We start from the raw sequence: 14,490 nt of genomic DNA on the forward strand, positions 1-14,490 counted from the left end.
AGGATGAGCCCCATATACAGCATGTGCCTTGCCACTTCGTACGTGCGGCGAAGAGGCAATCGACTCCCTGGTGGGAGGGTGCCCGGCGGCACGCTTTTCTGTAACTACAGCGCGTCCGGCAGGCGCCGGAGCGTGGAACGCCAAATTGGGGTGGGCTCGCGATCGATCGATCGAGCAGCAGGCAGTCAGTCAGTCAGTCAAAAAAGAGCATCAGCTGTTCCTCGACCGAAACGGTTGATGAGATCAAACCCCTAATCCCTACGAGTTTGAGCTGGTTTGACTTATAAACCATGACTGAAAGTACTATGACCTAATTTAGTATAAGAGAAAAATATTATTTATTAGTCATAAATTATAACTTATAAGTCAAATACGAAGAAGCGAGTTGTGTTGCGGTTCAGTCCAGGTCTCCAGGCCTCGAGGGGCAAGACTAGCTCCGATTGCGCCGAACTCATCAGCATGCCAGTACGCAGTAGGGCGGGGGACGGGGACGGGGACGGGGACGGGGAGAGCAGGTGGCGTTTGATGCCCAAATCACGCCGTGCGCGAAGTAGTAGTAGTGAATGTACCAAGTACGGAGCATGGTGAATGTACGAAGTACGGAGCACGAAGAAATCAGACGGGATGGCTAAAATTCAGAAGTGTCATATGAGATATTCCAATATTAATAAAAAAAATTATAGGATCCGTCAGTACTCCACGAGATGAATCTATTAAACCTAATTAATCCGTCATTAGTGTATGTTTACTGTAGTGCTACATTGTCAAGTCATGGACTAATTATGTTTAAAAGATTCGTCTCGTAAATTAGTCGCAAGCTATGTAATTAGTTTCTTAATTAGTCTATATTTAATACTCTATGTATGTGTATAAATATTCGATGTAACGACGACTAAAATTCAGGAGGAGGAGAAACAAACACCACGTTAGATGAACACGAACGGATATCAATCTGTGCAGCTGTGCTGTGCAGGCAGTGGCGCACTGGCGCGGCCGCGCTGGGGTCGCCGAACGGATCTCTGGTCACGGATTACGGCCGTAGGAGAACCGCATCAAAACAAGATGAGGCGGCGCAAGATGAGAACCATAATCTTTAAGAGATCTCTAATCTTAAACCCACATGCAGGTCAGGTGCCCCCGCGATGCGCAATCCGCGCCACTGGCGGGCGGAATCCGGAGGGCGCGAGGGACAAACGGGCGATGGGCGCAGGCAGCTTCACAGCACGGGGGCGCGGGGGGCCGCCGCACATGCCGGCACATGCGCACGCACAGAGCTAGCGCCGCACGGCAGCCGGACCGAGCTGAGGGGCGGTACGACCACCGCCTCCTCGGCTTCGGCTCCTCCTCCGTCGCTTGCTTGACCACGATCACGAGGAACGCAGCAGGGCCAGGCAGGGCTCGGTTCCTTCCTGGCTCCTCTCCCCGCCCTACCACGCTCCGCGCGTACGTGGACGCGGTGGCATGGGGCATGGCTGGCTGCGTTCGCACGCGCGCGCGCGTCCCCCCGGCCCGGGAGAGCACAACAGAGCAGGAGCCCCAGCGCAGCAGCGCCCGCCTCGTTGAGCACAGCCCCGCGTGCCTGCCAATGCCAGTGGCATACCGGGTGCGGTGCGGGGGGACGGGGCGACACGCGGGGTCCCGGGATGTGATCGCGGGGCCCGGCCACCCCGTGGCGTCTAGCGCCCCGACCTGTCCCGCTCACAGCGCGCCTGCTTGTCCTGAGCCCCTGAGCGCGGGCACACGCATATGGCCGGGCGAGTCGGTAGGGCACGCTGGCATTGCCCGGCAGAGCACTAGCCTACTGTGGTAGTTCCAGTGAGATGCTATTGCTACGACGAGTAGTCCCCCGGACCGCGGCCACCGCAGCACTAATGACCCCGATTTGGTCCCGCGGCCTCGGGTTTGACCGCGGCAATTTTGCGTCGAGGCCCCTGTGGTTTTTTTAATCAGGAGGAGTTGTTTCGCGGATTCGTGCGCGCCTTGGTGTTGGCGCCCTGCTTTAACTTTGTCGTGTCGCGCCATCTGTCCGCCTCTGTTCATTGGGTAACGATTGCCGGCTGTGTGAGGGCTCCTCCGCCTTTGCCCTTTGACAGGAAAAGGCTTTGGACCGAGCCGGCCGCGCTTTTCGAAAGCAACTTTTGCGCAAATTTTGGCTAATGAATACGAGCGATCATCGGGCATCAGTTTGCTGGCTGGCAAGCACCCTCAAACCGAACCATCATCAGTGACTAGTAGTCCTATTCGAATTTTCCTGTGGGTACCGTTTCAAATTTTGAAAGGGGTGAGAAGTAAAAGAGGAGGTCAAAAGCTGTACCGCGGCATGAGTGCAAGACACAACGCCATGCATGTGTGCAGTGGCAGGGCAGGCTGGGGCCTGCGAGACACCGGTACGTGCCGGGGGCGCAGCGGAGCGGACCAGGGCTATGGCACGTACCGCGCGGTTGATGGGCATGATAAAAGCTGGGGGCACACTGCGCAGGCCACATGGGCGTGACTAGGCCTGCCAGGGTGGGGATGGAGGGAGGAGATACCCGACCTTTTCACCGATTCACCCGCCCGGCCCGGAAGTAGCCGAGGAGTAACGAGTACTCGACTCGCGTCGGACCCGGACCACCATGCTTCGTTCCGTTTCGTCTCCCACCGCAAGCGAGAATCTGGATTGGCGCCCGTGAAACATACGGACACGGGAGATACTGGTCAACCCCAATGCGCGTACGTACTACGTATACTGTATAGGACATGGGTGTAAAAAAGATACGGAGTATAATAGCAAAACCACAATTGCAATTTTATTTGCCTCGAATCTTGGGAGCAAAAGTCGTCAGCCCGTCGATGGTCCGGGCGTATGGACCAAGCAACATGTTGGCATCATCAGAAAACGCATAGACAGCGCTTAGCTAAATCAGGCAAACGCATACTGGATTGGTTCACAAAAGCATTATTAATTCCGCGGCATGCACTGATGTGAACGTTCATGCTGATGTGGCTGCATCAGGCTTTGCATAATCAGGTGAACAAAGATACTTTTGGACAAACAGGACTGTCCTCGATACAGTGTTCAAGGGTCACGGATCAGCGACTAAGCTTAACAAAACAAAGCAGACCTGAATTCTGTTGGTAGGAATGTAGTTGGATCACAAATCATAAAAAGATCCTAGTGACAATAAGAACTAGGAATCGTAAATTCACTCACTGATTTAGCACCACCAATCATTAGTCAAGATCCTGACAGCCATCTCGCAACAACAGCAACACCTGATCCCAATCCCTTTCAAAGTTTCGAAAGATGAGAGATACATGGAGGGGCAAAGCACTTGCACAAGCTTTCTTTCTCACTTTACTTCCATTCTTTCAATCTTTCTGTAGAGGTGTCAAATACACTAGATCCACTCAACCACATGGGAACAAAGGCAGAACAATATGATCATATAGTAGTATTTTGCAGCGGCCTGCAACTGCTGATCAGCGGACATACTAGGGGACACATACATACCGAGACAGCGACTGAAGGTGTCAAAGGCATACAAGATCTCAAGCACACACACGAACACACATCTCTATCCATAGGAGTGGCTTGGGATCTTGCACTAGTAGCAGTTAAAATAGCTTACAGACAACTGCCATGGCCATGTGCTCTTCTCCAGCCACTGGGCCGCCCTAGTATACAAATATCTCCATCTCGCAGCAGGCTGTAGCTGTACTGGTATTACATGTGACCTGTGGCTGTGGCTGTGGCTGGTACCAGAATTGTGGATTAACCTCACATTAGTAAACCTAGTGGAGGTGCCTGTAGTTGGTAGAGTACATCAAGGACTTTGTCACAGTAACATCTTTGTGCTGATGTTACCTGCTACTGGTAAATACTAAGTACAAATACTATTTATATATATCTAAAAACTAGGGGTAACACTAGAGGGATTATTTGTATATATAATATATATACTTATATATGGCGATAGTGCATATGCCGCTGTTTTCTTATTCAAGGCTAATGGCATCTTCTTCTCTTGTGGTTTAGTAGATCTAGGGACTAAAAGAACAAAAGAAAGGGAGCTAACACTATGCTGACACTTGAATCCTTTTTTCCTATATATTCCACCATCGCTTTTCTTGGCTTCTAGTATTCCTGTCACAACCACAAGCCGCAAAGGAGAGAAAAAAAAAGAGAGAAAGGGCAGAATAATTAGTAAAGCTAAAAGGTTGTTATTTGAGAAGCGTAGTTGGAATAAAGAGGGCCGTTAGTGCTTACTATGATTAGGCTGGGGTATCACTCGCTTCCAATGGTGAACTTTACATCCCCATGGCTCCGTGATCGGAGGACAGCCTGCTCATTGCATTCAGAGAATCATTTCATTCGTGGATGACAGAATGTTCATGGACATAATCGGCGCCACGGAAAGTACAGGCGAACACACCTGTGCATGGGGAAGAAGTAGGAGCTGGGCGTAGGAATTTCCAAAGCAGGGGGGCGGAGATGGTTACTACCACCGTCGATCTTGCTCCCAACACCGACATCCACACCAACACGGGATGAGGTGTTCTCAGTTTCCGTGGCGGTGAAACTGTCATGCACAAGCGCAGCAGACTTGGTAGGGGACGCAAATGGGCTGTCCGGCAAATTGTGCTCTCCACTGTTCATGGAACAAGCAAAGATCAAGCTTTGACACACTGAAATGTTGTTGAACTTTTCTATCGGATCATGATTCATGAAAGCTAAGTGTGGGGATCATAACTAACAAGCAAGCAGAATGATGATGATGGGTTGTTTAGTGTAGTTTAATCCACCTTTGGTCGCTATCAGCGGCGTCTGGGCTCGCCTCGCAAGCAGATTCCTCCTTATCACCAGCGTTGACCTTCCCCTCCATAGCAAATCCACTGCTCAGCTTGAGCTGCTCCCCTGTCAACGGCCAAGGAATCACAATGATCAGTAACATTTGAAAACAATTTGGTTTACTGAAGCCACCAACGTGCTCCACCGTGATGCCTACCGGACTCTGGTGGCGACTCGACTGCGGTGGTGCTCACAGGTTGGCTGGACGCGAAGGCATTGGAAATTGGTGTAGGCAGTGGCTGTGTAGCAGCTGCGCGAGCCTTAAGGTCGAGCAGCTGAAGACCCATGAGGCGGCGGCTCTGGAGCTCAATGGCCTGCTGCAGTTCGGCAGGCCTGCTGCTGTTCCTCCAGCTTTCGGCGCAACAGCAGCTCGTTGGCGCTGTTCGAGTGCTGCAGCATCCTCGCACCTGACAATCACCGCAAACAAAATCAAAATCGCGCAACGACTGGCCCAAGTTCGAGAACACAACAAACCAAAGATCAAGAGAACATCGTTGGGGTCTTTTTTACCGAGTTGGTGCAGATCAAAGGGGTCCCGGGCGTCCAGCCCGCCAGTGGGCGTCGTGCAGCCGGAGAAGTCCCCTTGCTGCTGCTTCCTGCGAAGCGAGAACAGCAAATCAGTCAACCCGAGCAACTGCATGCATGCACGGCCGCCATTGCCGTTGCTGGAAGCAAAGGATGAATTCGCAATGCATGCCTGTACTTGTCGGGGACCTTGCCCTTCTCCTTATAGGGCTTGACGAGCACGCGTGCGTCGCAAATGAAGTGCGGGTTGCCCTTGGCCAGGATGAGCTTCACCGTCTCTGGGTACACGAAGGTGACGAACCCGAACATGCGCTTCTGCTGGTAGGGAATGCGCACGTCGTGAACTGGCCCATAGATGCTGCACCGCATTGCCAAGAAGCGCAAGGGTCGGTCAACCAAACGGTGTTCTATGCCGAAGCAAAGATTGCAGCATCACATTAGCATGTGTGCGTGCATGCATACCTGAAATAGTTGGAGACGTCCTCCTCGCGGAACGTGCTGTCGGCCGGGAAGGTCAGATAAATCTGGCGCGAGCCGGGGTTCATCATGTTCGCGAAGTCGGCGCGGTCCAGGCGCGGCCGGCCCATGAACTTGTGCGCCTCGTCGCCGCCGCCCAGCATCAGAGACGCGGCCGCCGCGGCTCTGCACGCGCACAGGCGAAAAAGGCTGGAGCTTTGGTGCGAATGATTCGAGTTTGGGGGGGTCAGAACTTGTAAAAGGCGTCTGCTCAGCTCTACCTGTCGTGCTGCTGTTGCTGTTGCTGCAGCAGGAAGCTGAGGCACTTGCTAGCGGCGGAGGGCGAGCCTGGGAGGGAGCCGGTGGGGGAGTAGGGGAAGGACGGCGGGGCCGAGGCGCTGGCCCTTAGGAGCGGATGAGGAAGTCCTGGCACTGCTGCTGCTGATCGGCGGCTGCCTCCATCTTGGCGCCAGCGAGCGCAGCAGCGTCGTCGGGGAGACCGGCGTGGACGAACCTGCAGCTGCCGCCGTTCTTGCAGAACCCGCGAGCGTAGTAGAGGCAGGGCTTCCACCCGAAACCATCGCCGCCGCCGCTGCCAAGGCAGAGCTCGTTGACTGACGAGCTCCGGCGGTGCGCAGGGCCGCCGTTGGGCCACCCGAGGCCGAACGCGAACATCCCACCGGCATCACCCGGGCCGGGGCTCCGGCACTCCCCGCCGTCGAACCCCGGGAGCTGGTGGGCCGGGTTCGCGCCGCCCTCGTTGAGGAACGCAAGCTGCTCCTGCAGCTGCAAGTCGTCCAGGAGCGCGTCCCCGGCCTGATGAGGAAAGAAGGGCGCCGCGCCGCCGTTCACGGGACTGGGCAGCTCCTCCCCACCCCCCGCTGCCTCCTCCTGCGGTGCCATTACTCGTGTTGTTGCTCCTGGAGAACACCGGCGCGTGCCCCCATGACGACGGCGAGGACACAGAGAGCGGCGACGGCGCGCCGGCGCGCCCGGAGTTCTGGTGTGGGAGCTGCAGGAACGGCGCGTGCCCGGCGGCCGCGATGGAGGTCGGCGAGGCCGGGAGGAGCAGGCCAAGGTCCTTGCGCGCCTTGGCCATGACAGCGTGGAGCAGAGACTCGGGGCCGAAGGCGAGGCGGATCATCTCCTTCTCGCCGTGGTCCTGGATGAGGAGGAGGCCCATGATCTTGGCGGCGTGGTCCGGGTCTAGCGCTTGGATCCGGGAGAACACCACCTTGGTGGCCTCGTAGGCGTCCATGGCCGCGCCAAGAGAGAGGGCCAGACGAGACGAAACCCTGGCTCCCTCGCACCGCAGCAGCCAGCAGCTCACGGGCTTCTCGCTTCTCCCTCACACCCCCTTTACCTAGTGCAGCTCGGTCTTACCGCCTTCACGGCCTTTTGTACACACGCTGCTGCACTCAGCAGCAGCGCGATCAGATCGATGGATATGTCAGTGTAGGGTAGCGCTGGGTAATGGCTAGTGCTCTGGCTGCTCGCAAGCTTCCGCTTCCCCAAGCTCCCGCTGCGCCACTGCACCACTGAGCAGCTCCATTTCCCCAAGGTTTGGTGCTTAGCCGCGGCCAATCTAAGATCAAACCCACTCTATTACTGCCGCTCGCATACCTCTCTTCTCTCTCTCCTCTCTTGCGCGCTTTGAGGGTTTGTTTCTTGGGCTTTGGGACTGCGCTAGGGTTAGCGAGCGAGCGTGGAGTGGGGGCTTGAAGACTTGCACACGAAGCAGTGTGCAGACTTTTGAGGGATCAATGGCCGTGTGCACATACCAGTTTGGTTTCTTATTTTCACTGTTGTCTGGGAGGACCCAGAAAAAAACAATGGTGTTCAGCTCAAAGCTGCGTGACCAGTGCATGGATCTTGATCTCCCCAATTCACCATTTTCAAAACCTGATTATGGGCATGGATTCCATCCTGAATGGAGCTTTGTCCGGATCTTCCGTTCTCCCTCCAGCGCGTTGCCGCTGGACTGTCAACAACAACTGCTCCCCCAAATATAAGACCCACAGGTAAATGGTTTAATATCTATTTTTAATCTTCTCTAACACCAAGACCTAAAAGATAACTCTTTTTATAAATAAGTCTTTAGGAGAGAGGATACTCAGATTTATACCTAAAATAGATTTTTTATATAAGGTACTCCGTTGGGAGTTATATGTAGTGTGTTGGAGACCTATTTTAGATTTGAGTTCCGCAATGGATCCTCTATTTGGAGACAGCCTTACAATGCATAAAACCCCCGCCTATTTGCATTAGTTTTGGCAGAAAACGGATGCTACTTTTCTCCGCATCCTTTTGAGGCTCGGGGGCGATATTTGCATCTACAGAAATCCAGTTCCTCTTTTGTCAGCAAAATGGCCTAGGAATTTCGAAACCGGCAAATTGGCAGAAAGGCAGGGCGAAGCTTGCCCAGCCATGTCGATCAGGGAAGTGATGGATCCAGTCGCATTTCTGAAGAGAAGATATATCGACGGCGATGGGATAAACTAAAGTGGTAATCTCAATGCAGCACGGTACCACTTTCCTTATCATATTCAAATCATGGATGTTGCCTGGTAACCAATTGTAAGCCGACGGGGCATGTTGCGGTGCGGGCAGCATGAACAGCAGCGAGATTTTTATGCCCGGATACAGAAATGCTTCACCTGAAGTTGTTTTCCTGAACCTGAAATGAAAGACCATGACTTTTGGGTATTGATTGTACACCGCTATGTTTCATGCACACCGCTCTTTCCAAACGATTTGCGAACACACATCAGACTTCACTCCTAATGTCACTTAGGCATTAGTTAGTTGCCCCCATCCTCGGGAATAAATTGGTTATCTGCTTCTGCTGTGTGGCATCGACCAACGCGGCTGGCAAGATTTTATTCATCGCAACATTTAGTTTTTTACATGAAATAATTAAAAGATCTGTTGACAGCCAAAAAGATAAGAAGATTGGAGATGGACAGGAAAATCATGTACAAGCAAAAAGGATAATAAAAATAAATGAAGTTAGACAAATTTGTGAGGTTGCTGGAAAAAACAGCCTATGTCAGTTTGTGCTGATAAGTGACGCAGATCGCAGGTTGAAGAAAACAGCCCTGACTGGTTTTTTGCAGAGTGGCCAACGAGCCATTATACAAACCGCCCTATGCTGGTTTTGACGGTCCGAACATAAAATTATTTTTTTCTCCGGAAATGGATCTGATCTTATGGGAATTTTATAATTGTACAGTGAAATAAGTTTTCTATGAGGATAAAACCACCACTCATTATTTATATGAGAGTATCACGACTAATTAAGAGATCTAGCTATCCAATCATCAAAATACATCTATTACTTTTTATCTTCTACCTCAAGTTCTTCCAACCCCCTTTTGTCCAGCGCCTCTCTCTATGGGATTTGTTGGTGTCCTAGGTGGCTAGGTGGACCTTACTAATTCTAGGACACCCTCGTTGTGTCTTTCCCCGACGAATCTTCCCGAGAGGCTGTTTGTGGGTTTTTTCAAGTGAAGAACTAGCGTCAAACCGGCCTCGTTGAACTCCGTGCGCTATCTAGGTCGTGTGTGGCTTTAGGGCAATCTAGCCATACTAGTGTGGGACCTGAATCAGCGTCAATAAGAGCCAAAGCGGATAGGCAAGTTTGTAGGGGGGGGGGGGGGTTATGGCAAGGGTGGGCTCTCTATTCTATAGTATGCGGATGATATAATTTTTTATGGATCATGAGTTGGAAAAGGTGTGCAACATGAAGTTGTTGTTTTTTCCTTTGAAAACCTTTGGGATCTAAAGATAAATTTTCAGTAAAAGTGAATTGATTTGCCTAGGTGAAGCTCAAGATACAAAAACACAATACACCGAACTCTTTGGCTGCAAATCGGGTGATCTACCACTAAAATATCTGGGAATCCTTGTACATTAGTGATCGAAGGTTGTGAAATGGAGATTTGGATAGACGTTGAGGAACGATTTGAGAAACGACGTGATCAACTCAATCCTAAGTAGCTTACCATTGTATATGATGTCGTTATTCGCCATTCCTAGAGGAACACTTAAGAAGTTGGATTATTATAGACCTAGATTTTACTAGTAAAGCGATGGACATAAAATAAAATATTGGCTCAGCAAACTGGAACACTTTGTGTCATTCTAGCGGTGAAGATGGCCTAAGAATACTAAATTTGAAAACTAAGAATGATGCCTTACTTAGTAAAATGGCTTTTTAAACTACTCAGAATAGACATAGTTTCGTGATGGCTAATTCAAAATAAGTACATGGGCACTAAGCCTCTTGCGTAGGTTGAGTGGAAACCTAGGGACTCACACATTCAGGGCCGGTCTTATGACGGTAAAAACATGTCCCTTTTCATTTTGAAATTTTCATAATAAAAGATGGATACTAAATTAAATTCTTGGAAGATGATTGGTTAGGAAGCTGATGGTGGGGCACCCACCAGATCTCCGGTGATAGGTCCTCGGGACCACCAGAGTTTAGGTCCCAGCCCCTAACCCCCTGACCTCTTAGTTTTTTTGCACTGACTAGGTGGGCCACTAGATTTCTCCTGTGGTTCCCATATCAGAGCACCACAGCTTAGACTCCAGAGGGAGAGACGTGGCATTGAACTATGTGGTGCGAGAGATTTGAAATCGCGTGGCGCTGTCTCAAGTGCCCCTAGCAGGGGGTCATCGAAGTATTCTAGTGGGTTTGGGAGCTCTCTGGTAGCTTTCTAGACTGCACCCGAAATATTTGTTGGTGGACCATCGGAAAACATGAGAGCTTAGAGTAAAATGTATTTCTCTGTGCAAAAGTTTTCTCGAGAGCAGCGGGCAACCATCGAATTTCTCCGATCATGGCTTTTGGGGAGCACCGAAGGAAAGGATCCACTAGGGACTAGTTTTGAATAGTGTTAGCCATTGGGGATCCTCCAACGAGGCTTCTTTGGTGGTCATTTGACTTTTTCGGTGGTACCACAGAAAGCCCACTCAAGGGGTATAACAGCTAGTTTCTTGGTGGCTCTATAAATAGAGGTGGGTTCGGCTAACTTAGCTCTCTTGGCACCATTGGTTGATATTTGTGCATACTTGATGTCAAGAACACACTACACTCACTTTGCTTACTTAAGATTGCATTAGAGTGAGATTGGAAATAGATCTAGCACATTTGTTGTTAAAGTTAGCATCTAGTGGCACTTGTTCATCATTATTGCTGTGTTTTTCTTGTTACTCTTGGAGCAGCGGGACATTGCCGCAACCTAGATGGCTTGGAGCAGCGGGACATAGTTGAGCACCACGTGGTGATTGTGTGGAGGCTTTGGTGGTAGATTTGTAAGAGATCTGGTGCTCATCCTCATAGGAACCGTGAAGAGCAACTCCAATGGAATCAAAAGGCTTGTTGGAGTGTCTTTGGATTGATTGGCTCATAGGCGAGCAGCCCAGGTCATGCCCAAGCTCAAGGGCTTGCTATGGGATCGCAGAGAAGCTGTAGTCCAAGAACTCACTCAACGGGGATGTAGGTTGCCAACAAGCAACCGAACCTCGGGGCCAAAATCATTGTCTCTCTTACCCTCGTTGGTTTGCCTAATACACGCGCCTTTACTTGGTTTGATATATCTTGTGCTTTGTGTGGTTGCCAGAGTAGCATGACTAGTTAAGTAGCCTGATTCGAGTAGTTTCTCACCTTGTGTAATTCGATTAGTTGAGTAGCTCAATTTGAGTAACTTGAGTGTTATAGTGCTTAGCCAGTTTCTTGTCTTGCTACTAGATTTGTGTAGGAAGGCTTGCCTAAGTTGCTAGGCTAGGCACATAAAATTATTATCGGTCACCTTTGTTACTAATATTGTGGCTAATTTTATTTGTGTCTGTAGGGGTCCGTGACACCTAAGAGGGGGGGGGGGTGAATTAGGCAACTTAAAATTCTACTTCTAAACTATGACCTTTTTTTCTAACCCTAGCAAAACCTATACAATAGATAAACTATCTAAATGTGCAACTATCATTTTGCTAGTGCGTTGCTATCTCTACCGCAAAAGGAGTAACACAATCAATGTAAATACGGAAGCTAAAGAGCAAGGTAGAGATATGCAAACTCCCATCGACGACTCCAGTATTTTTACCGAGGTATCAAGAAGCACGCAAGCTTCCCCCTAGTCCTCGTTGGAGCCTCTCGCAAGGAATCCCTCGCAAGGGCCAAGCTCCCGGTCGGGTAACTCCGTGGATAGCCTCAGGCCTTCTCCACACGCGAGTAGGTCTCCGACGTGCCTTCCGGCAAGCCTCTCCCAGATGCTCCCCGCCATCTTCACTATCAAGCTTCCGGCCAAAACACCGCGGGCCTTGTTCCCTCTGATACACGGTGGCAGCCACAACACAACCGCAGTTGGTGTGATCTCGCAAGACTACAAGCCCCTCCGATGTACAATAATAGTGCGCGCAAGCACCGAGTGATAAAGAGGTATGCAAACCTCACTGAACACTAGGCCTAAACCTAGAGCAAGCGCATAAGCGGTGGTTTAATCAACCTAAGTACTTTGCAAAGCACCTACGCTAATCACCTAATAAAACACTAAGCACTATCCAAGTGGAAATCACTAAAATGGTGTGTCGACACCCTTGGTATGTTTTCCTAGCTCCACTCTTTAAATGACCGGTTGGGGGGTCTATTTATAAGCCCCACTGAGAAAGTAGCCGTTGGGAATGAAATCCCGCTTTTCTGCTACTGACTAGACGCTGATCACGTCCGGACCGGACGCGTCCGGTCGTCTCAACCGTTAGAGCCGCGATCAACTGATCGGACGCTGCCAGCGTCCGGTCACATGCCACCGAACGCGTCCGGTCGCAATTTCGCCGCTCTAGAACCTTTCTGTACTCAATCGAACGTTGTAGTTCTGTGTCCGGTCGATTTGCCGCCAGCATCCGGTCTAGCGTCCGATCGCTACTGCTGATGCCTGCTGTAGTTGAGTCACTGATCGGAGCGTCCGGTCAATCACCTTCCAACGTCCGATCTAGCGTCCGGTCACCTCTATGAGCTCGTATCTTCACGATCTTGCGTCCGGCTTGGTTCCTATCTTCATGCTTGGATTTTGCTTGATATCTTGGGTCTTCTCTTGTGCTCCTAGGGTCTTGCTTATGGTGTTGATCATCAGATTATCACGTCGCCTTTGTCCAAGTCATGTCTTGTATTCTATTGAACTACAAAACAATCACTTGCAAATTCATTAGTCTAAATTTGGTTGTGTTGGTCATCAAGCACCAAAATCCAAAGTAAATGGGCTTAGGGTCTATTTTCCTTACAATCTCTCCCCTTTTTGGTGATTGATGACAACACGACCAAAGCAAGTAAATAATAGAATTTGAAAATTTCAAAACTACCTACTTGCTAGGATGCAATGCAAGGGGCAAGGTTATATGATGCTAAAAGATACTACATAAAAACTTATCTTGCCCTTACAAAATGTCCCCATGTGGCATTATGGATTTAAGCCTTGCTTCCTACAAATTCTCCCCATTACATAGACTAATCCATAATCCACTATTTTCCCTTTCTCGGACCATTACCACTTGTAAATTATTATGATTTAGCTTATGGCCCTACAAATTAATGCTTGCTTTTGGTCCTCTAAATTCTCCCCCTTTAGAATCAAACACCGAAAATGAAGACATTAGTGGCACAAGGGAGGGTTAAACTTTGTGATCCTTTATATGTAGAGTGGAATAGGTCACAAAATTTGACTCTCACATTATATAGACTAAGGTCCCCCCTAAATATATGCATACATATGGTAGAAGGCAAAACATATGCATAATTGGCAAATTATTGGTCAAGGGAATTTAATCTATATAATGCATGGAGAAAGCATATAAATATCAAAATGAAATCAACATGAAAATATCGGTTTAGAAATACCACATGTGGAAACCAATTTGATTTCTACCACTTGCAATATGTGGTGGATATTTGAAGTATGATGCTTAACTCCGGGGACTCCATTTTCCTTGCAATGAGACTACTACACACATAATAAACTTGAAAAGGTGTTAGTCTCAAAGCATCCAACTTGTAGAGTAACCTCCCCCTAAAATTGTGCACACAAGTATGAAATACTTGTAGGAAATATGCACATTGATTTTAGAATTAAAAATACCACTTGAAAGATGACATCATATGAATATGAGAGTCATTTTTGAAGGCAATATTCAGGAGAAATTATCTACAATTTAGACTTTGGCACATATTAGATGAACAATTATAAGGCAAGCTATGTGTCGTGCTCCTAAACAATTTTAATGTTTGCTCCAAGGGTTAAGAATGAAACCGAGCAAGCCTATCATAAGATATATCTAGTGTATACATGATAAAAGATATAAGCATGCAAATGCAAACATAGGCATAAAAAGTAACTAGATGCTTAAAGATACCAATTTATAAGAAATACCACTTGTAGGAAATACAAATTGATACTATTTGAAGGAAATTAAATCTAGTTACCTGACATGGGAAGAGGAATTTGGGTCCATAGTATTTACTAACCCACTTGGCAATGATTTTGTCCATCATGATGCACCCCATGAAATGCACCCATACTTTGCCAAGTCTCTAAATTCCCCAAAGTCCATTGGACCTCTCACTTCCCTTTCGGGATCCAAACCTTCTTGGTGCTCTTCATATTGAAAATGATTTCCTTTGACAC

At 49.2% G+C, this 14,490-nt stretch overlaps 1 protein-coding gene across 1 annotated transcript; it reads right to left on the bottom strand.

The window, feature by feature from the left end:
- Positions 1–3,986: 3,986 nt before the first annotated feature.
- On the bottom strand, positions 3,987–7,436 carry LOC136539979 (zinc finger CCCH domain-containing protein 22-like). The gene is given in 13 exon segments (XM_066531964.1): positions 3,987–4,126; positions 4,250–4,324; positions 4,416–4,631; positions 4,786–4,897; positions 4,989–5,160; positions 5,162–5,238; positions 5,342–5,427; positions 5,529–5,714; positions 5,819–5,998; positions 6,094–6,194; positions 6,196–6,219; positions 6,221–6,703; positions 6,705–7,436. Coding segments are annotated over 12 exon segments (2,037 nt in total). The 5' UTR covers positions 7,071–7,436; the 3' UTR covers positions 3,987–4,126; positions 4,250–4,290.
- Between the last annotated feature and the right edge of the window lie 7,054 nt (positions 7,437–14,490).

The sequence above is a fragment of the Miscanthus floridulus genome, chromosome 2 (genome assembly GCF_019320115.1).
Source record: "Miscanthus floridulus cultivar M001 chromosome 2, ASM1932011v1, whole genome shotgun sequence".
NCBI classification, from domain to species: Eukaryota; Viridiplantae; Streptophyta; class Magnoliopsida; order Poales; family Poaceae; genus Miscanthus; species Miscanthus floridulus.